Source organism: Molothrus aeneus, chromosome 6 (assembly GCF_037042795.1).
Source record: "Molothrus aeneus isolate 106 chromosome 6, BPBGC_Maene_1.0, whole genome shotgun sequence".
Lineage (NCBI taxonomy): Eukaryota > Metazoa > Chordata > Aves > Passeriformes > Icteridae > Molothrus > Molothrus aeneus.
The window spans coordinates 15,088,759-15,111,186 of NC_089651.1; the positions used below are offsets into that span (position 1 = coordinate 15,088,759).

At 41.3% G+C, this 22,428-nt stretch overlaps 1 protein-coding gene across 5 annotated transcripts in view; it reads left to right on the forward strand.

The window, feature by feature from the left end:
- OSBPL5 (oxysterol binding protein like 5) overlaps positions 1-22,428 on the forward strand; it is a 173,451-nt gene that overhangs the window by 128,906 nt on the left and 22,117 nt on the right. For all 5 annotated transcript variants that reach the window (XM_066551722.1, XM_066551726.1, XM_066551723.1 and 2 more), the window contains 5 exons: positions 264-365; positions 1,952-2,155; positions 7,919-8,003; positions 16,635-16,806; positions 21,887-22,106. In XM_066551722.1, coding sequence (XP_066407819.1) covers positions 264-365; positions 1,952-2,155; positions 7,919-8,003; positions 16,635-16,806; positions 21,887-22,106 — 783 coding nt within the window. The remainder of the gene's footprint in view (positions 1-263; positions 366-1,951; positions 2,156-7,918; positions 8,004-16,634; positions 16,807-21,886; positions 22,107-22,428) is intronic.

Here is a 22,428-nt window from a genome sequence, read left to right on the forward strand (position 1 = left end):
AAGTTGAGGAAGACTGGATATCCATCCTCTTTCCTTTTCCTCAAATAAAAGGCAAACTAGGTTGTGTTTAATGAAACTTCAGGAGCAAAGAAATTGCTTGTTTTCTCATTATGTTTTTATTCCTCCTTGTGCTCATTTCTGGGGAACCTGTGCTGGGTCAATTTCTTGCTGTGCTATACATAACTGTCCTTAATGCATTATGTTCTTTCCTCCTCAAAAGAGGCCATGAGTACAGCTACTGTATTTTCTCTGTTCTCAACCAGGTACAAAAAAAAAATTACAGACAGGAGAAGAAAAGAGCTACCAAACAACTCTTCAGTGCTCTGAAGGATCCCAGTGTGGTGATCACAGCAGACTGGCTGAAGGTATTTGATACAGACCATTTCTTCTGAGGATGTGGGAAAAAATAAGTGAGATGTGAAGTAATTGATGTGTCTGAGATGTATGCACTAGCACTTTTGTAAGTGAAAGAAGACCAAATAGTTTTTAAGCTTTAACTCAAGCTTTACTTAAATAACTGCTATAAAAATAGAACTGTGGGTATTTACTTTCCACCTTAACTCAGTCGGTCTATGCCATGTCCTTAAGCAGCAAAAGGGCTCAAAAAGGGCATGGTACAATGGGAAGTGATGTTTCTCTCTTTGTTCCTCTCTGAAAGACTCTTTTGGCCTCTTCCCATAAATGTGGTTTTGTACTTAACCGGGAATAGACTGAGTAACAGCCTGAAAATGGGCAGATACAGCTTGTTCTATTGACAATTGGATTTTCTGTTGTCACAGCACAGAATGAAACATATTGTACCTGATGACAACTGCAATTTCTCCTTGTGCACAGACTCGGGTAGTGACAGCTTCTCATTGAAATCCTGAAACTTCTGTGTGGCAAAGTAAATCTGGATTGACATTGAGAGATGAGCACTGGTTTTCTCCTCCTTTGGGGCCATTTAGTCTTCTCAAATAATAGTGAATGGTTGAACCTTTCATATTAGCAAAACCTAATTTTCAAACATTGCCTAACACATAGCTCTTAAGAAAAACAAAGTAACTTAAGGATCTCATGAAACAATACAGTTGCATTTGGTTAGTGGTAAAAACCTCCAACGTTGTTCTGCAATTACTGTTAGAGGTCAGAAAAGTGACATGCTTACGGTTTATTTGAGAAGTTAGATTGGCAGCGTGGTCTTCCTGTACTGTTTACTGTTAATGAAAAATAAAAAACACAAAATACCTGTTGCATGTTTGCTGTGACTGGAAATTTCTGGTGAGCTGCAAATAATGCTGGGCCACAAAAACAGAACACAGAAAAGACTTGAGGTTTGGCTTCTGCATACTGAAGGCAGGAAGACCTTAGGCAAAATCTAACCTTACTGAGAAACTTCTTCATTCTTAAAGCTGTTATCTTTAATGTACCCTTATCAGATTTAATGTTTTCTATACAAGAGAGAGCTGCATTGAGCTTGACAAAGAAGTAAAGCAGCTGGAGACAGTACTTTTAAAAATGGGGTATTTGACAAAACCCATTAATAGCAGTGTTTTGCAGAACACTATTAAAATGACTTATAAGTCAAGTTAGACTAGCTATAACATTTTATATGCAATGTTCTAATTGACATGTCCTCTGTGATTATTAACAGATCACTCTCACATAGGCCAGCAGTGCTCATTGCCTAAAAAATTAACCAAGCTGCTAACCCTGAGCTAGTAATAAAAATAGGAAGAATACTAAGCCAGTAATAAAAATACGAAGACAAGATTCTGCTATCCAGATTTCCAGGTTTTGGGATTTTGCTGTTAGGTCCCTAGGACTGTTCAGGGAACACCATGTATTTTCCTTAGGAAGTGTATCATGGTACAGCCTTGGAATAACCATACTGGAAATACTGTATCAATACTGAATAAATGATGGATTTCTTCTAAGCAACAATGTAGATGCAACTTTTTTTTCCCTCCAGATTCGGGGGACTCTGAAGAGCTGGACCAAACTATGGTGTGTCCTGAAACCAGGAGTGCTGCTTATTTATAAGACGCCAAAGATCGGACAGTGGGTTGGGACAATTCTGCTCCATTCTTGTGAGCTGATCGAGAGACCCTCCAAAAAGGATGGCTTCTGCTTTAAACTCTTCCATCCTTTGGATCAATCCATCTGGGCTGTAAAGGTAACAATCCTGATGAGTCAAACAACCTCTTCATGGTTACCAAAGTTTCTGAGTACTGGTATTGCCTAGCACTGATATTATTTAGTCATTCAGTTGCTGTTAGCGGTGGTGAATTGACTGCATAAAAAGATTAAGGATACCAAAGCTTGATCATTGAATGACATCAAAGATACATAGTCCTTGTGATTAGTTCCGTATCATTCTCAGTGTACAGAAGCCTGCATAGATTGAGGAGAAAGGAAATGTGTTAGTGCAGGAAAAAAAGTTAAATACCTAGAAGCTATATCAAGCCATGACCTACATCTTTGAAAGGAGTTGGGCATAGACACAGTTAACTAAAGTCCCCAAAACAAGGACACAGAAAGCACCAAGTGCTTCACACAAGACAGGGAGATGGCTGGCAGAGTGACAAAAAACAGGTTTATAATTTGACTTCTTTTTTTTCTAACACCCCTGAGGTCTGGATTTGTTTGCAATGGACTTGGAACTCAGTGTTCAGCTCAAGCCTTGACTGTTGCACAAAAGCATGACTTCAGATAGCCCTTATTGTCTCGTCTTTGAAATAGAAATAGCGGGATTTTCTCCACTTCATTTTGACTTATTCTTCAGGCTGAGACAATCCCTTCCTGTACACACAGTGGCTCCTGCAGTGACCTCTGGATCTCCCTGTAACAAAAATTATTAATAGTTTTTTACACTTTTTGAAATAACTACCTGCAAATCTTTAAGAGCTGTATTCCTTTTTCTTCTTTCTTTTAAGAATTGGCAAAAAAAAAAAAAAAAAAAAAAAATGTAATGCATATGAGCAAAGAGGAAGATCCCAGCACCTCCTGAGAGCCACATCTTTTGGATACCCTGAAGACAAAACTTAAATGTTCTTGTATTTGTTTCCCTGTCAAAACCAGTGACAAAACCAGAGTTACTGCAGATATGCAGATATAAATTCTCTAGGAGACATCACAAGTGTAAATAAGGCATTATGAGTTGATGCCTTGCTGCAAGGTAGTCAGCAAAGGGAATGGAAATGGAGAGACTCACGAGAGTGCAGTGAAAGCACTTGTCATGGCATCAGGAGTTCTGACAAAAGGGAGCAGCCCTGTGGGAGCAGATCAAGCAGACACACTTCTGCTCATCCGTGCAGTTAATTGAACAGTTTTAAACACAGCTATACAATCGCTATAAAAAGCCTTTCCATTTTTAATAAGGTAGGAGGAGAGAATTAAAATTAACCTCATCAACCAGGGGTGAGAGCTGCTGATTTCTGCCAGCAGCTCTGATTTGTGCCTAAATGCATTGCTTTTCCTTAAAGTTTCAAAGGTTTCGTTGCTATCTTGCTTCTTATTCAGTTTTTAGAGTTTTGAAGCTTTTTAAATTCAGAACATGCATCCAAGAAGGTTGTTGATGATTTACTGTCTGTCAACAAAAGCCTTCTTTGTGATTTGACAGGTCAACTGAATTCTTCTGAGAAGCACAGTCAGAGGAGGTAGCGAAAAATAGAATCAAAAGTGCAGTCAAATACTGAGAGGCAGAGTTGCTGACAGATCTGAAATGTTGCACTAGGATGCCTTTCCTTTGATATGAAGCATCCCAAAGAAAGAGGAGGTTTTATCAGTGTGTGTATGCATTTAAATATGTATATCTAACTCTTGTGTCTCTTGAGAAAACATAAGATGGAAATAAGAATTAGTATATTAAATGTGAAGGGAGTATATATCTGAAAATGTTTGTGGACTAGAGGAAGTCCAAAGAGGTTTGAATTTTAAAGTCAAAGTAATATTCTGCATCTCTTGAGATATACTTAGAAAGCCATATTTGAGCTGCATAGTAGGATACTCCCTGAAACCTGAGTTCAGCCTGGATTGTTGTGTGTGATAGATGCCTTCAGCCAGAAGGTAAACACCAAAATACACATCAGGAAGAAATCCACCAGTGAGCTGCTTGATGTCAAAGAGGCTGTCTGCACTCTGTCAACAGTTTAAGGCTGAAACTGCTAAAAATACTGTTTTATTTTATGTCATTTCACAGCCTCTTTTCAAAGCAACTGGAGCCGAATTGACTGATCTACATTGGTTGTGTAAAACTATGCAAAGAAAGTCTGTTTCTCATGGAATATAGATTCACTTGAGCTTAAGCAAAAAGCCCAAGTTACTGTCCATCACACTAGAAGGAAGAGGTGGATGAACACCTTTCATTCTTGCCCAAAATGGCTTATGAAATTTTCAGGGGTTATCCAGATTAGAGTTGATGGTCCAGCTTTCACTCTCATCATTGGATTTGCAGTTTACTCAGGGGAATTACTGAATATCTTTGTACATATTGGCCTGGCTGCCCAGCAGATGTTTGGAGCTAACTCTGGGGTTCAGCCCTGGAACAAATGTCTAGTTCAGGCACTGCCATAGGCCTTTGATAGGTAGTACTGGCCAAATAAATTTGATGTGCAGGCATCTAACTTCAGTCAGAGCAGGACAAGATTTTGGGGCACCTTTCAAGATAAGATGTAAAGGCCATGGCTTATAGTTGAAAGCTAAATACATGCACCGGGGTACTGTTTTTCCTATAAAGCTCCCTGGGGTCTAGAGCTGTCTTAGAAGCATATTGCTGAGGGAAAGAGTTCTTTATTCTGTAGTGCTTCCCTGGCTTTTTGAGAGTTTCAGCCTGAAACTCCTTTGCAGTGCACACGGATTAGACCTTTTATCTATTGGTTCCATCCAGGCCTTTGTGAATGCAAGGCCAAAACTGTCAAGGTCCCAAAATCAGCCAGCAGTGCAAGCAGCAGTAAGAAAAGCTTCCCCTGCATTCCAAATGCTGCTGCAGAGTCTCTTTGTCCAGTGTTTGAGGGCAGTGTGATCCCACACTGCTCCTGGGAAGAGACATTTGCTGAGGTTGCTGCAGGAGACTGGGGGATGCCAATTTAGTAATTCGTGTGAGAGTGTGGGTGTCTGTCCTCTTGCTGCACAGAGGGAGTGTAGAGCTATCAGCTGGCAGGGTTTGCCTGCCTGTCCCAAAAGATGTCCTGGAATAGGTTGTATTTCCCTTCAAGCTTGCACAGAAGCTGGCTGAACAGCATGGTGGGGGAAGGCTTTCATTATCTGCAGCCTATTCTGACATTTATTTATAATAATAAGTAAGTTGGGGTCAGACCCACTGCATCTGGGAAGATGTTTAATTTGAATTTTGTTGATTTGTAAGAATTTGAGTCATTCCTTTAAAGGAAAAGTTCTAGAAATGGTCTTGCACTGCTGCTTTTCTAGTTGTTATTCTATTCCATAATACAATAGTTTAATCTTCATCCTTGTGGTTATCCACAGTACTGTTAAGGAGATTTTTTTCCCCTTTTTTTAAGCTTTGTTTTATGACTCTCTGAGATGTCTTGTCATACTATCCAAAACTGTCAGTCCTCTCCATTTTTCAAAGCCCAGTCACCCCGTTTCATAATGCCTTTTGAGTCTCAAATCAGATGTAAAGATGGGAATGGTGGTCCTTTCTTAGTTATACTGCACAGGGGCTGCAGCTGGACTCTGGGTGCTGGTGCAGCTGGGGTAATGCTTTGAGTGAGGGATGGTCAGTGGCATGGTGCTCAAGGGCTGGGAGGCAGAAAGCATCATTATCTCTGCTGTGCAGATACAGAACATCATTTAATCTGTGCAGATGTTGGCTTTATTTTCATGGCCTCCTCTCTTTTCTTTTTCTGTTGGAAATGGCCCCCTCCACCCAGAACGTGCCTTACTGTTGAATATGTTTCCTTAACAGAGTGACCTGGCTGCTTCTTGAGTTCATCCATGTGCCTAAATGCCTGTTAGAATCTTGTGTTATCACTTCCTTCCCATTTCCCCTTTTTTTTAATATTGTTTCTCTGTATCTGTACTGTTAGGTTGTGGGGTTTTTCCTCAAACAGAGCAAATATCCACTTTTGCACTAAAAAACACAAGTAATGATGTTATCAATAGTTGTCCAATGCCCTGCTCAGCTGCAAGCAGCTGAAAGGAAAACTGCCATGGGGAATGATGCCTGATTGCATTAATGTCACTAGTAATGTCTTAAGCTGCTCTGCTCTGGTTTACAAATCAAATCTCAACTTTGCCAGTCCTGACTATTAGGCCTTTAAACAGTCTTAATTTTGTGAACCTCCTGTGGGAGAGGGGAGGAGAAAAAGTAAGTAACAGGGAATCCAGTTTCTCTTGGCAGCAGAGGAGCGTCGCGGATGTGAAGCCAAGAAGCTTAACTAGAGCTTGTTGTCTTCTTAACACTTCGTCTTCATACACTCAGATACAATTTCCTTTTACTACTTTAATTTTTTTTACTTTTCCTACTTAAAATTCTGTCCAAATTTTGGTTTTCTGAGTGTAACTTAAAAACAAAAATCCAGATAAAATGGCTATTTAGCTGTGAAGCACTTGTGTACAGGAGCAGTTTTTAATAGAAGTCACAGTTCCATGCTTACCAGCTAGGAGGGAGGAATCCTTCTTTCAAGGAATATGATTGGATACTATAAAGGTCCATCTAAGGGAGGAAAGTAATACTCAAACTGCAAAAATCTGCCTAGAGTTTTTCAGCATTGTGTGGTATTCTCTAGAAAGTCAAGGAAATCTGTATTGGAGCATCCTGGAGCATCCTCTTGCTCCCCCCTGCAGGTGACATAGTGGTCACCGAGTATTGGTGATGTTTTTATTTCTGACATAGTGTCTGCATATTTGAAAAAAGATCTGCTTTTATGTTATTTGTAACAAAGTGAGGAAGAGGATGAGCTGGGTCACTTTGAAAATGCAATGAAGGAGAGATTTCTATTTATTTCTGTTAGGTTATGGCACAAAGCCCATACCATGAAGAGTATGAAGCTGAGTTCACTACATACAGGAACTGCTTTTTCTTAGCATCTTCTGGAGTTCAGAAGAGAAGGAAGCAGGGAGGAGATCAAGGAGGGAGCCTGTGGTTCTGCTCAAAAAAAGTGTCTCATCCAGGATGAAATTTGCTTCCCTGGGCATCATTTCTGGAGGGTCATGCTGAAAGCATGGTGGCAGGATGTTTATGAGACACTTTTTTTTTTGCCACAGCTTCTAAATGAAAGGCAGCATAAAATGAGCAAGCCTGAAGTGACTGTCACCACAGGCAGCACAGCCTAAGGGTTCTCTGGATTTAAAGGTGAAGGATTGCAACCCAGTAGAATGTGCCCTTGCTGGGAAACCTTTGGTCCTCAGTCTGGGGTTTTCCCATCTTCACCTTTCCCACAGACTCAGGATGGAGTTTCCCCTTTGTTTACTTCCAGGAGAGCTGCTGGAGTTTCCCCTTTGTTTACTTCCAGGAGAGAGTTGCCTCTCTGCTGGAGGCACTCAGAGCACAAGGTGTGGCTCTGTTGCTTTTGTGGTGGTGAGTGAAGGATGTTTCATGTGAGTGTGTCTGGCTGCCAGCAGACTCCACGTGCACCTCATGGAGCAGTTCCTTCTGGTGTTGCACAAAGGTTTGACTGATTTTGTCCCAAGTGACAGCAATAAGATCTTTCCACTCCTGCATATCAGAATAAACATAGCAGGTTTTGGGTTGAGCATAGGTTAGACCAAGCCCCATTATCATAGGAGCTCATTACTGCCTTGGAGCTGCAGCGGCAATATCGTGATTACTAATGAGTCTCTCCAAATTTTTCCATCTGCTTCTGCCTTCTTTCCTATCACAAACATGCACACTCTGCCTGGGAAGGGTGGAAAGACATTGAACAGTCCATTGCAGCTTCCAAAGATCTTACATCTTTCTGTCTGTGTGCATTTCCAGGGACCAAAGGGAGAAAACGTTGGTTCGATCACTCAGCCTCTTCCCAGCAGCTACTTGATTTTCAGAGCAGCCTCCGAATCAGATGGTAAGTTTGGGGGTTGTTTGCTTTCTCCAGATAGCAGACTTCCTGAGAAAGAAGGAAGAAAGAAAATAGGTTGATATTTAAAAAAAAAAAAAAAGTGTATAAAGGAAAAAATGGTGGCTCACCCAGCTTGAAAGACTGCTCTTAGCAATGGTCAGAATAAGTCAAGCAGACTTCTGGCACATTTCATTGCCCTCACTGAACAGCCACTTCTCTGGCATTGTGTATGGAAGAAGAACTTAGGCTTCTCATTGGGGAAAACCACTAAGTCAGTGTAAATTAAAGGGTGGAAGTCCCAAAACTGATATGAAAAGGGCTCTGTGTCCTCAGTTGAGCAGAGACTTCATTGTCTTATCTGCCTACATCTTACTCTGTTGGAGGAAAATGGCATGGTAATATTGAAGAGCTGTCACTAGGTGCCTTTCAGCCACCTGAGTTTTGCTGTAAACTATTTATGCTGTGGTTTGCAGTATAGCAGGCCCAGATGCTGGTGACTCCACATGTAAAATACTATTCTGGGAATTTTCAAAATTATGGAAGGTAAATTTAGGTCAGTATATAACAGACATGCCAGCTTGCTATGTGAAAATCTCTATAAATTACTTCAGAGGATGTAAAATATCAGTGATTTATAAGTAGATAAGAAGATTAAAACCATGTTTTCATTCCATTTGACCTTCAGACTACTCTAATTTTTTTTCATAGCAAATTAACCTAGGCTGTTCGTTTTACAGATATATTTCACCTACCCCACTAAGGGGGCTCATCTATCTCATATGTTCCTTTGGGTCTCATCTAGAGTAGCTTTAGGGACATAAGGGCTTCTTGTGGAGTGAAATGGGCTTTGAAAGTAATGTCCTTCTATTCCAGTGATTAGGTTTTACATTTTCCTAAGAGATGAAAATGAAACAATGCAAATGCACCTTTGGCATAACACAGAATAGGAGGAAACCTTCCTTCATTGCAGACTTCTGTGCTATTTTCCTCCTGCAGTGAAAGGAGGACAGTTCATGGTGAGGGACACCATCATGACATTGAAAACTGCTCGCAGATGTTAGTGCAGTGAAATTATATGAAAATAAGCAGAACTTATATAGGCCCATAGAAACACATCTATTTCCTAAAATAGTCTAAAAGTCTGCTTTTGTAGCTTATTTGTGTAAAGGAATACAGGATTCTAACCTGGCTCCAAATATCACCTGCCTAGAAAGAGATAGATTGATGCAATCATCCCTTGTGGGGAAAAATAGTGCTGTAGGGTAGAGCTGCTAAATTAGAGGCATTTCAAACCCTGGTTATACACACAGCCCACAGAACAGATACACAGAACAATCCCACAGAGTTCTTACACAACCAAATAACTTCAACAACTGTCTGTCAATCGAGATTTTATAAAATATTATTTCCTTAGAGACCCATGCACTTGTCTTTCTACTAGTTTAATTATTAATGATTAAACCATAGAGGCGGCCTGGCCAAGAGACCTGTGGCTGAGCTTCTACTCTCTCTTTTTATTATGTCTGCCATAGGCCAGTTACATGGAGTAGAAGAGCTTTAGATTTGTTCTAACTAACCTTAAGTTAGTTATTGCTCCTAAGGTAGCAATAGCTCCCAAGAGATCATCAGAGGTAAGATTTTTCTAGCTGTGATCTCTCTGTCTGGGTCGTATAACACGTGGTGGAAAAGCACAAAAGGGACCGTACCTGGCATGTGAGAATTTTCAGTGTTGAAATGCCTGTGAGAAGTTTTCTGCCCAGTGAATTATTATGTCTCTCCGGTGTCATATTAAAATGGTGAGTTACTGGAACACATTTTGAGAGCTAAGATGTTGGCCAAGATTCTTGGGAAGCACGCAGAGGCAAAGCAGATCAAAATAGAGTTACTTTCGGTTTAGTGTGATTTTCCTTTACTTTGCTGCTTTTCTCCAGTAGGATCCTAATGTTAGATAGAAAGCTAATGTGATCAAGGGAAGGAGGAGGAACTGAGGTGCCTCTCAATCAAATATTCTAAATGAGTGTGTATAAAGTAACTAGGGCCTTTGGTTCAAGACAAAATACAAGCTCTTGAACAGCACCAACAGTGCCCTAGAGCCACCTGCTCTAGGAGCACCCACATTTTGCCTGGTAGATTCTGAGCCTGATGCGGTGATCATGAAAGCCAAAACTTTGGGATCTGTCCATTTAGCAGTGGACTTCACCAAAAAAATTTATACTCAATTGCACCAGAAATATTAGCATGAAGAGTGGTGTAATTTTTAGCTTAATGAGAGTATTTGACTTCCCAGCTTAGGTCAGTGAGCTGTGGAAAGTGGGCATACTTTGTGTAGGAAGGGGAGGATGTGAATCTCCAGACAAGAGGGAAGAACAGCTTCTTCCCAAACACATGTCCTGACAAAGGGCCAAACATGAGTGTCATACATGGAGATGAGTGACTTGGGGACAGTATTAATGTCAGTAGGTCATGTAAAACATGTGCAGACAAAGACACAAGGAGCAGAAACTGCTACATGTGAAGAATTCTGTATAAACTGCAGGAGATTAAGGCTTGTACTTTGCAGTTTATATGGTTTGATTTTAAGCTCAGAAGATAGGACTGAAATGCTTTTAGACTGTTACATTGCTTCACCTATTGTAAAGAGGCATGTCCAAAAGGGTGTCCCTGAGTTTGTTTCATTTCTTTAACACACTGGACAAACCTAGAGGATGCAGGAGACAGGAGATTGAGGTAAAATGAGCTAAGCCAGCTGAGACAAATGGGGCAGGTGGGATCTTGGCCCTTGTGTATATTTGAACTGTTTACATTTTCCCTGTAGGGCAATACTGTATGAATCTACAGCATCTCTGAGGAGGTATCCTTATTGTGTTCTTCTTAACACAGTCTCCCATGTTAGTAGTGGAAAATGAACAACAAAGCATTTGGCAAATATAACTAACTTGTGGAGGCCTCTGACTTGCTGGGAAATACTGAGTTGCTGCATATGTTAGATGTACAGTTCAGCCATCCTGGCAACTCTATCATGATCAGCATGGCCTACTTTTTCTCTCAGCATTTCAGAATCCCCATTTTCCCCTCTGCTGTACCATCTGTGACAGACTGTTGGTAGGATTTAAGATCATGACTTCTGGACAATCTGCAGAACCCACTGCCCAGCTACAGCAGATTTCACATTCACAGACCAGAGCTGCAGTCTGCTTTTTGATGTGTTTTAAACATCAACCTCTGGAAAGGTCATGTCAGCCTACAGGGCTCAACCTGTACAAGTGCATGGTCTTTCTTTCTTACCAGTTTCAAAAAAGAAGACTGCTTTTTCTGAACCAGTGACTGTGTCTACATTTCAGATTTGTGTTGAGGAGTGACTTAGAATTAGTAGTTTAAATCTTTCCCAAGCTTCCTGCCCAGACCATTCTGGAGCTGCCCCTGAGATCTTAGACACTGATGTGTCCTAAGCATTTTAAGTCACCTGCTTAGGTCTCACAGTGAGGATCTCCACTGTGCCATGGGCACTGCTGCCACAGGACGTATTCCTACTAATGGAATTCAAAGTAGCAGATTACCAACATTAAAATCTTAACAGTGGAATTGTAAATCACATTTACATTTTATTCCTTCTGTCTGCCCTCTCCTTCAGGTATGCTTTGGGTAGCCTCCAGTGCCCAATGTGGATGCAGTTGTGTGGAAATCCTGATGGATTACAGTGTTGTTTCTTTTCTAGGCATCAGGCCCTTCCCCCCAAACTGATGCTCTCATCTGGAGAGGAAATTAGGTTATTGAAATAAGGGTCACGCACAAAAGCAAAGAACCACGGGGAAGATTGCAATTTGAAACCAATTTAACAATGAAATACATCTCTGGGTCTTGGCAGCTCTGGAGAAAATAGAATATCTTTTTAGCTTTATGTCTGTGTTTCATATTCCTTGGCCCTTTCACAGTAGTTTAAAATCCAGGCTTCTGCAACAATATTTCATTAAGTTCACTGCATAAATTGCACCTGCAGCTAATTGAGAGCTCACATCCTTGCATCTTGACAGCCAAAGTGGGAGAAATCATGCACGGAGGCACCCAAGTGGTATAGCAAAATAAGCAGTCAGCTGAACATGATGACCTTAATGTTCACTGACTGAAGCAAATCAACCTCTTCTCACCATTCATGATTTGTGTGCACTTGAGCAAGAATTCATCGTTTCCAGGTGACAGTCTACTTCAGGTTGATTTTTAAAAGCATCTATCTTCTAAGTGTGAGGCATGAGGCCAAAGCTGGAGGACTTTAATAATTCAAGAAGAATAATATTGCCTTAGTGATGCCTCTCTGGAGGAATGTGTGGTTGCTCAGTGTGAGCCTTTTGAAGTCTTAATTGGCAAGAGATTCATCCCAGGTGTTCTGTAGCTACAGGAATGCAGTGGAGAAGAAGTATAGTCCCAGACTGATATTTCTGTGTGTAAGGGTGTGATTCCATCTAGAGCAGATTCTTCTTTCTGGTGAGTGCTGAGAGAACATTGGCTGCATCCTCCGTGACCAGCTGCTACAAAACGTGGCAGATAGACTTGGCACATCAGATTATGAGTTCTTCTAGGTGAGTGCAAAGGATTTCAAAACTGAATAGTGTTTTCAGTGCTGCCTGTTGTTGTCCTGTGAGATATTTTTGTACTTTTAGATCTCTTCAAAGACTAGGACAGAGTCAAGTTTTTCTTTTAACTGAGTCTAGGTTAGCAGCATAAGCACCTTCTGTTGTTTTGACTTTTTTTTTTTTTCCCAAGAGGGAGAAGAAATTATTTTTGTCTCTTGGTTTTAGTAGTTCCTTTTGTCTGTGAAAAAAAAGAATTGGTGCAAGCATATGCCTGCTGCTATTCAGCCTTGCAGCCTCCAGGTTTCTTTGTGGTGCCAGAGGTGCCCTGCTGACCCAGGAGGTGTCCTGCAAGGAACCATAGTGATTCCTGTTTGCACCTCAAAGCATGTACGGGAAACCAAAGGATCAGGACCAGCCAGCCTGGTCCTGCTTGACCAACCTGATCTCCTTCTATGGCAAGGTGACCTGCTTAGTGGATGAGCCCTGGAACAGGCTGCCCAGGGAAGTGGCTGAGTCAACATCCCTGCAGGTATTTAGAGGACATGCAGATGTAGCACTTTGGGACATGGGTAATGGTGGACTTGGCAGTCCTGGGTTAGCAGTTGCACTTGATGATCTTAGAGGTATTTTCCAATGTAAACAACTCTCTGTTTCTATATAATTTGATTTGAGAAGAGCTTAAAAGCTTGTGGGGAGATTCTGCCACAAGCTGACAATATACTTCTGGGTTTTTCTTCAGAATTTAAACATATGCTGAGTTTAGGCCACAGTTTGTAAAAACTTATAACTGATAATTGATTGCAGTTTTTACATTGCAGTCTCATACCTCCTAAAAGAATATTATTGTAACTTTTTTTTTTGCTTCCTTCATATGCACCCTTTTGGGCTACCATTCCTCTCTGAAGGAACCCACATCTTACATTATTTTCTGATCTAATTACCCTGTATACAAAAAAGCCCTATTTGAGTCACCCACTCAAAATTAGAAGATGTGAGAATTAAGGTAGCCATGAAGCCTTCATGCAGTACCATCACTGTAGATGACAGCCTTTAATTATGTGACCACATTCATTTCTCCCCTTCTGCAGTCCCTGAGGGAGTGAGTAGAGTTGTCAGGTAAGCAATTAAGTAATCCAAATGCTAGCATTTTTGTATCATCTCCACAATCCAGAAGAATAGAGCTCAATAGAAGGGTCACTCAGATGTAAAAACATTTCATATAGGCCTTTAGCAAGGAAACACGTTTATCTTGTGTGCAATCCCTGTAATTGAGAGAGTATAATTTTATGATTTTATGCTGCAATTAACACACCATTGACTTGCGGAGAATGTAACCTTTTTATTTGCAGAGGTAAGCCTGTGTTTTCCATCTGGGTTAGTGGTATGTGTTTGTTTGAATTCACAGCACCACCTGATGGCTGAAGGCCCATTTCTGGGCTTGGGGATGCTCTGCATCCCTTCAGTTCAGTTTCTGTTAGAAATGAAAACAAGGGTGTACACTGATGCCATTTCTGTGTGCTGCAGGGCACAAAGAATGCTGACTGCTGATGCACAGCAAGTTTCTCTAAAGCTTTGTGTATCTGCCTGGGACTATTAAAATGAATATTTAATGTTTTGGTTTTGTTTTTTTTTTTTTTATTTAAGCTCCTTGAATAAGGCTTCAGAAAAGATTCAGGTTTCTCATAACACCTTCCAGGGAGTTATCTGAAGAGTTGGAAACCGTGGATGTATTGTGTAGAAATTTCTTCTGGTGATGTAGTGAACCCCCAAATTTTTGACCAAGCCTGTAAGGTCATGGCAGCACCGGTGAACACCTTTGGCAGTGGGGTGAGGGTAAAAGAGCTGCCCATGGGTCATGGCCAGCATGGGCTGCTCTGTCTACATCCCCAGGCTGGGGGATGTCTGAGGGAGACTTGGGGCCACTCTTGCCTCAGCTATCACAGGATAATGAGTGTACCTGAGAGCTGCAGAGCACTGAGATGACCTCGGTGCTGCCTCACAGGGCTCATGCTGCTACAAATCAACCTACCTGTCAAAGCACCTGATTTTAACAGCCTATTTAATACAAAAATATCTTGACATATGCAGCATTTCCAAATGTCAAATCACAGAGTTCTCACTCTGCGGAACTGGAAAAGCAAAGCAATTTTAAAAGCAGAGGAGAGTCAAGGCGGGGAGCCTGAGCAGGAATGTACTCCCTTGTGAGGCACAGCCTGAAACAGATTTGCATAGTGGTGGGTTTGGGGGACAAGGAATATGTGGGAGGAGGTGGATTTGTGCTCAGTGCAGCCATTAACTCTAATGGGTTATCCATGCAAATCCTCCACATAGTGAGAAGGGCATAAATCTCTGCCTGTGAAGCCTTAATGCATGAATATTTGTTAAATACAAAATAGTGTGAAATCAATTCCAACAGCATTCAAACTTTCTAATCTTTTATTAACCATTATTTGTGATGTTTTTATTAAATCATAAGCTGATGCTGAAGGAATTTATTGGATAAAATTAGAATAAATGACTGGGGCTCTGCAGTGTTCATGGCTAAATGTTCAAGTGCAATTCTTCAAAAATTTGAGATGTTTTTGTTTTAGTGGTTGCAGCTTTGTATGAAAGCAAGCATTGAAAGCCACTCAAATTTGTAAATATTTCTTTATATGCATGTTCTAGATTTTTTTTTTGAGCTGTCATTTGTCTTATAGAGCCAAATTTTGGTAATGTTGAAGTTGATGGGAATTCTGCCCAGGAGAGCAGCAGGATCCCAGTGAGATTTATGCATGTGCTTGATACTGTGTGATAGAAAAGAATTTAATGAAAATTTTGCCAAATGGGACCAGGAATGAATACAGTCCAGGGAAACCCTGTTTGCAGCACTTGCCATTGCTAGAGAAAAATCCTTTGTTTCCTTCACTGCCTCTCAATCAGCTTCTAATTATTGTGAAATGTATTCTGAGAAGTGTAATGAAGAGTTCTATTTTACAAGCTTGAAATTAGAGGATAACTCCCTTGCTGCTTCAGTTCTCGAATGTTCAGCTAATTTGCAGGTGTCCTGGCCTCATTAATGACTGCACTACAGAACCAGGCTATTTTCAGGTGCTTCCAGGAGTACAGCAGCTCCAGCACTGTGGTAGTTGGGCTTTAACACAGAGCTTTGTAGCCTTGTATGGATCATTGCAAAAAGAGCCGAGGGGCAGCTTGGATTCCTGTGCTTTTCATTTGCTGTCTGTCTGTGGGACCTGTGCAGGCCATAAGGAAATCCAGTGTGGCTGTGCACAGGAGCTGCAGTTTGTCTTAGCTCTGTGCCATGCTTACAGTTTCTCCAAAATGGACCCTTCAGGTAAAGATTTTTTTGCAGCAAGAAAAAATGATGCCCCACAGAGATTATCTGATGGACCAGGCAGAGAGAAGGAATGGAAAAATAAATTTAAAATGCAGAAGAAGAGGGAAAATAAACAGCCTGACAACTTCCTCTAGTCTCAATTACTCTGTCACATATTGACCCTCCTGGATCTTGATTGGAATGGTGGTGCAGCACTACAGCCAGCACGGGACCCCTGAGCAGGCTGTGGTTCAGTGATCCCAGGGTAAGCAGGGATCTCTCCCACAGAGCTCAGTGCCCTGGCATCTCCCTGCCATTGGGAAGTGCATGAGGTGGGATGCCAAGGGGTGAATGTGTTTTGGGGGGTGTATTACATGCAAACAGGAGATGCTGGGTGGTGTGTAAACACTGTACCCACACAGATTTCCTGCATCTCAGACTAAATCAAAAAGGGGCAATGGGATGTGAACAAGTTGTGGGAGATCAGAAGGGGATGTTACTAGGGAAGAGGGAGTTGGGGTGAGCTTTCCACTGTATCACCCATGCAGATGTGTTACTCATGCAGCTGCTAAAACACACCATTCCTGGCAAGATAACCTAGGGATCATATGTATGAAAAATATATTGTACCCAGTGACTTCCTGAATTATAATGATAATAAGCTTTACTCCCAGGCAAGAAGCTCTTGAGAAGCAGTGCATGAATTGTGTTATTCACTCTGCTGTGCTTCAGTAACTCCTTTTGTTTTCACAGGCCGATGCTGGCTGGATGCTCTGGAGCTTGCCCTGCGTTGCTCCAGCCTCTTCAGGCTCGGTGCCTCCAAGCAGGGAAAGGATGGAGACGTGAACTGCTCGAGTGATTCTGCACATGCAGGGCTCAACCACCTCTTGCACACCAGTGCTATGTCAGACCAGGAGTTCTTCCAGTAAGATGGGGCTGTTACTCCTTAATGCACAGAGAGGTGGCACATGGCTCAAACTTGAGTGTAATCTAGCCAGAGTCCACTGAGGAAATCTGTTCAAAAACCAGCCTGTGTGTTCTGCTGCTGCATCCCTCACTAATATACGGGCTGGGTGTTGCTACCTAATGTTTGAACACAAGGGCTGGGGGAAATCTCAGCTGTGTTTGTTTGTACATAAACAACTTTCTTCTGTCCCCTGCTTGAGCCAAAATGGTATCTGGGGATGCCAGCATGAAAAATGGCTTGCCTGAGTAAAGATTGCAGAATCTAGCTGCTGTAGTTACACAGACACAGTCACTAACAATGTCTGTGTGTTGCTAGCACATATGGCTCTGAGTCTGATCTATATTTTAATAATGTGTACTCTTTCCTAGTAATACTGTGTTATAGTCAGCAGAGTGCACACACTGCATCCTTAGTTTTATAATTACTTTCTCTCTCTGCAGGGGTTTTGAGGGGTGTCCAGTTCCTTCCTCGATGAATCAGACAAATTTTTACGTAAGGGGAAAGAAGTCCCCACAGCCTCCATTCTATTCATATTCCTGGTATTACTGCTGCATTTTGGAACATCAAAGCTCTGTACACATTAAAAAGCCCCAGGCCTTTCTGTTGCTTATAGCTGAGTGAGCAACTTCAAGAATCCTCCTGGTATAGACATTTGGCCTTTGGAGTGAGAACTGGGAGAGGTAGTGTCTATTTCTAGTTCTGCTGATTGGAATTTGACTTTCAGAGCTCACAGCGATGCACCATCAGTTATGCAGTTTCTAGGGTAGCAATTCTTGCAGTCTGCAAAGATGATGCCTTGCAGAGCAGGACCTCACCCTTAAGAGGTTTTCTTGGTCTCTGTTATAACAACAGCAGGAGTCTGAGTCCTCTTCAGAGTGTTTAGGTACCTCTGGCCCCATGGGACCTAAGGGGTGGCATCATTTCAGTCTGCCCTTTGCCCTGATAGGTTCTGGTAATTGCAGCATGTGTTCTTCAGTCCTGCTGCTGTTCAGGTTTTTACCTAGAGTTTGAAGAGAGCTTTACTGAAAAGCAGTGGGAGAAGAAAAGGAAATCTAATATCTTACCACATCATGTGCCCTAGTACTTATGCTCATGGGCTTCTTTCATAATACGTTCATTATGTCTGGAAGTCTCTGTGCTCACTGGGATAATGAATTCAAGAATGCAGTAGGCTTGTTTTTTCGCTGATGGATATGTGTACAGAAATATACATAATATTAAAATGGAGCCTGTGGCACTGAGAATATTTGGGCAAACCCATGGCTACTATAAACTGATACAGAAGATAGGGTTAAAACTGTAGTAAAGTATTTCTTCAGAATGTGATGTGTGAATGATGCTTAAGTGATGCCTCTATTTCACCTCTTAGTTGTCCAACATTAAAAGCCCCTTTGAAACATGGGACTCAGTAGTAGCAACACACATGGCAGAGTTTTCAGCAGGACAGGGTACCCACAGTTGCAATCAGATATTTCTTACAGGCTCAAATTTTAGCTGAGTCTGGTTCAAGCTGGGCATTCAGCATGTGATCATCTGGACAGTACCCTCTCCTTTCTGAGTCCTACCTCTGTTGGTAAAGTGTACCCAAACTCCCCAGTGCTTAAAGCCCAGGGGAGTTTGAGGGTTGCAGGACAGGAGGATGACTTGCTGTCATCCCTGAAGGAATGAAGAACATTTAAATAAGGGAGAATGCAAAACCCAAACTGTGCAAGTGCTGAGCAAAGTCGTTTTGGTTTGCCAGTGACAGTGGCTTCCTCACAGGGATTCAATCATTCTAATTAAATGCTTTCCCTACAGGGAATCTTACCAATTAAATTGGCATGCAGTTGTTAGGGGGCCAGTTAATTACATTTAACTCTATGTTCAAATTAGCCAAACTACTCTGTCAAGAACAGAAAAAGAAAGGGAAGATGATGGATATTATGGGGAGAACAAAACCCCCTTGGGAGCTGGCAAAAGCAGATTTTCTTCTGAGCCAAAGTTGCATTTGTCTGCTGGCTGCTTTGCTCCTTTCCTGCTGGGAAACAAATCAAGATTATACAGTGATTTTAAAATCCATGTCTTTAGTAACATATAAAAATGAGAGAGAGAGAACTGTGTGAGCGAATCAAAGCCTTAAGTACTGTGTAAATCAGTGATTTTAGACAAGAGACTTTTAGGGCACCAGGCACTCTTCTTCTAATATGAAGTTGTATTTCTTGTGGCTTCCATATCTCATCTCCAGCAGCCCCAGGAGTCTGGCTGGTTACTTCTTTGCAAAAGCCGATGGTTTTTTATTTGCTTTGTGTAGAAGAGCAGTATCAAACCCAAAGAAGTACAAGTCACCAACTGATATTTCCAGGAATGCCACTTAGAGAATAAAGCACTGTAAGAGAACAGTAAATTAGCCATGAAAAGTGCCAGGTTACCCATGTTCATGGTGGAAGCCACAAATTCAGTGCTGACTTTTAGCATAGTCATTTTCCCCCCCAGCTTTTGGATTCTGGTCCAAATCTCATTGGAAGCCCCTGGGAAGTCTTTACATTGATTAATTGGCCAAGCTCATGGCATGGCATTTGTTTGTAGCACATCACATATATTCAGTGGTGATTCTCTTTGGAGAAAGAACCTGGGTGCACTTCAGCATCTCATGTTTGATCTTCAGAATGAGAAACATCTGTTTTCCCTTTGGTTCCCCAGAGTGGCTCTGTGGCTCTGGATGTATTAAGTCTTACCTGGTTTGTGGTGGTGGGTAATCAGTGCACAGTTCAGTGGAATTTGATATGAATCTGATTTCCCTCTTGGACTAAATCTGAAATCTTTAAAAAATACTGGGGTGGGTGGTGGTGGTGGTGAGAGAAAACTAAGAAAATAGTAATTTACTCCATTAAACATCAAATACTTCCCAAATGTGAGGCAGGTGACACTGGAAAACTTGCTCTTCTTACAAATGTGAAATAGAAACAAGTGCTGCATCTCAGCAACTAAAAGCCTTATAATGAACTGTTCTTTCAAGTATTTTTCCCCCATGGAGAAGATTTTCGTTAGGTCTAGGGAGCAAAGCAGCCACAGACAACACTCACATGTTTACCTGATCATTGAAAAATTAAGAACTAAATTAGGTATTTAAATGATCAAAACCAAATAATTTCCTGGATATACCATCCAGGAAACAGCTATGGTGAGGAATCATGGGATAATATCTCCAGACAGCTCTCTCCTCATCTTTTTTCTGCTTTACTCTTTTAAATTCATGTGTGTGTAATCTGTGTCTCCAGTGTGTTTGGTTATCAGTCATTACATTTGCTGCCTGCTGGCTAAAAAAGAGAACTAACATCCTGGCACTAGAACAATGAAGACACATAATGTCTGATAGCAAATTATTAGTGCTGGTCATTGACTCTGATTAATGATCTCAGTTTTATTATACAGTGCAACTGTCAGTTAAAAAACCTTGTGGTTTGTGTATATAAACACTGTATATATGTATATGTATGCAGACATACATATATTTACAAAGGGAATGAAAAGAAAGATTTTCTAAAGGCACAGAAAGCTGTAAGATGACACTTCCAAAAGAACTCTAGAAACTGGGCTCTGCCAGAAATTGAGCTGTGGCTGTCACAATGTGGCTTGCTTGGCAAGTTAAAAATCATGAGCTTATTTCAATGCATAGTTGGAAGTTGAGATCTTCTGAAAAGCTGATGCCAGTTCTGAGTTTTGATTCTTCTGTTGCCTTTTTTTTTTTTTTTAGTTTAACAGGGCTCTACCTAGCAATGAATAATTATCTTTTTAAAATAGAAAATAACAAAAGTGGGGAAAAGAGCAAGGGTGGGAACTTTCAGCATTCATCCTTAGTAAAAATTGGAACATGGCCAGAATGGCCTGAGAAAATGCCCGTCATAGAGAAGCTTGATGCTTGACAGAACATTCCCATGTACAGAGAAATCTTGGAGAGGAAGACAGTCTACAGGAAGTTACAAAACTCTTTAAGATCCAGGGCCTGTTTAGATCCTCTGAAACCCCTTGTATAACTGGAAATCTTTTTTTTTTTTAATTGCTCTATTGAAGAGCAATTTTCATGAGGTCTCAGTTAAGAAATTTTCAGAGGAAGGACCAGCTGAGAAGCTCAGCTAGTGGGAGTAGGCCAGGCCATGGAAGAGGTAAAGTGTCTGCAGACATGTATGAATAAGGAAAACTGTTTCCCATGATAAATACCACTTGAAAAAAGTGCATTTAGTGAATACTTTTCAGCACCTGACCTCTGGCCTGTGCAATCAGGTTCGCCATCTGTCATATGAACTGCATCTGCTTTTTCAAGTGGAGACACTATAGGTTACTTGAGAGAGAATTTTTGCATTCTCTGAAGTCTGGATCACTGAGCATGATACTTGTTACACCTTCCATGCTTTCCCTTAGATGCTGTTATAACTTGGGAATTCTTCTCACATGCAGTTGTCCACTCCATGCTTTCAACTCTGTTCTTCCACACAGCATCATGTGGGGGGGAAGCACATTCCCCCAGAGGAAGGAATGGATGAGGGAGGGGTATGTGTGTGAGAAAATACTTGCTTCTATTAGTTTTTAAATTTGTCTTTTGTAGTGTAGGGCTGACTTAGGACCACCCTCTGTTGAAATAAAATAGCAATAGCACTGAAAAGAAAATGTATCTCGTAATGTCATATTTCTTGTATGTGCTGCAATCCACTGATTTCTGTAAAGGGAAAAATCTCTCCTGATGGATACTTCAGTTCTCTTATCAGCAGTGTAGAGTTGTTGGAGTGCAATTGCTCTGTATCCCTCTGGTCTGTGGGCTCCCATCCAGAGCCAGCAGCAGAGCTGTGTAAGGATGGGTAAATGGAACTGACACCTTTTGAAAAGTGCAGTTTGGATTCTTTCTGGGATAAAACCTTTGTTATTCAGGAAATCAATGTCTGAGACTGTCCTGGTCTGCACACCCTATTCTGAGTCCTGGGAGTGTTTTTACTGTGTTTTAAAAGCCTTAAGGAATGTGGCTTTGTAATTCAAACTGAAGCAAGTAATGAACTGTGTGTTGCAGGTTGAATGAATCAACCCTGGAGAACAACCACCACTTGGAAAACGATGCTTTTTCAGACAAGTCCGAGAGAGACAACATAGAGGAGTCAGAGAATGAAGCACAGGAGAACAGCCGCAAGACAAATGAAAGTGAGAGTGATCAGTCAGAAATACAGGGAGAGCTCTCTCCAGGGAGGAAGGGGACCACTTATATTGAACAAGTCTATGAAGAATTTGGAGAGGTAAGAAAACAAAAATCTTGATTGCTGCCTGTTCCTGTTAAAATGTCTGTTCATAGTATTTGTCCTTCAGCCTTTTAGCTGTGTGGCAGGTAACAGCCAACTTAATGAGTTCTGGTGTTTTACAGACAAAGCAAAGCACAGTTTTCTGCTAAATTACATGGTGTTATGTTCTTTAATAATTCTGCATTATGAACAGCAGCTCTGCTACTGTGCTTTGGTAGCATGTTTCCAGCATGAGTGATTGCTTTAACCAGTTATTGCATTAAAGATCTGCATAGCATTGGCACATTCATGGAGCCAGCAGGAGGGGGGATTATTATCC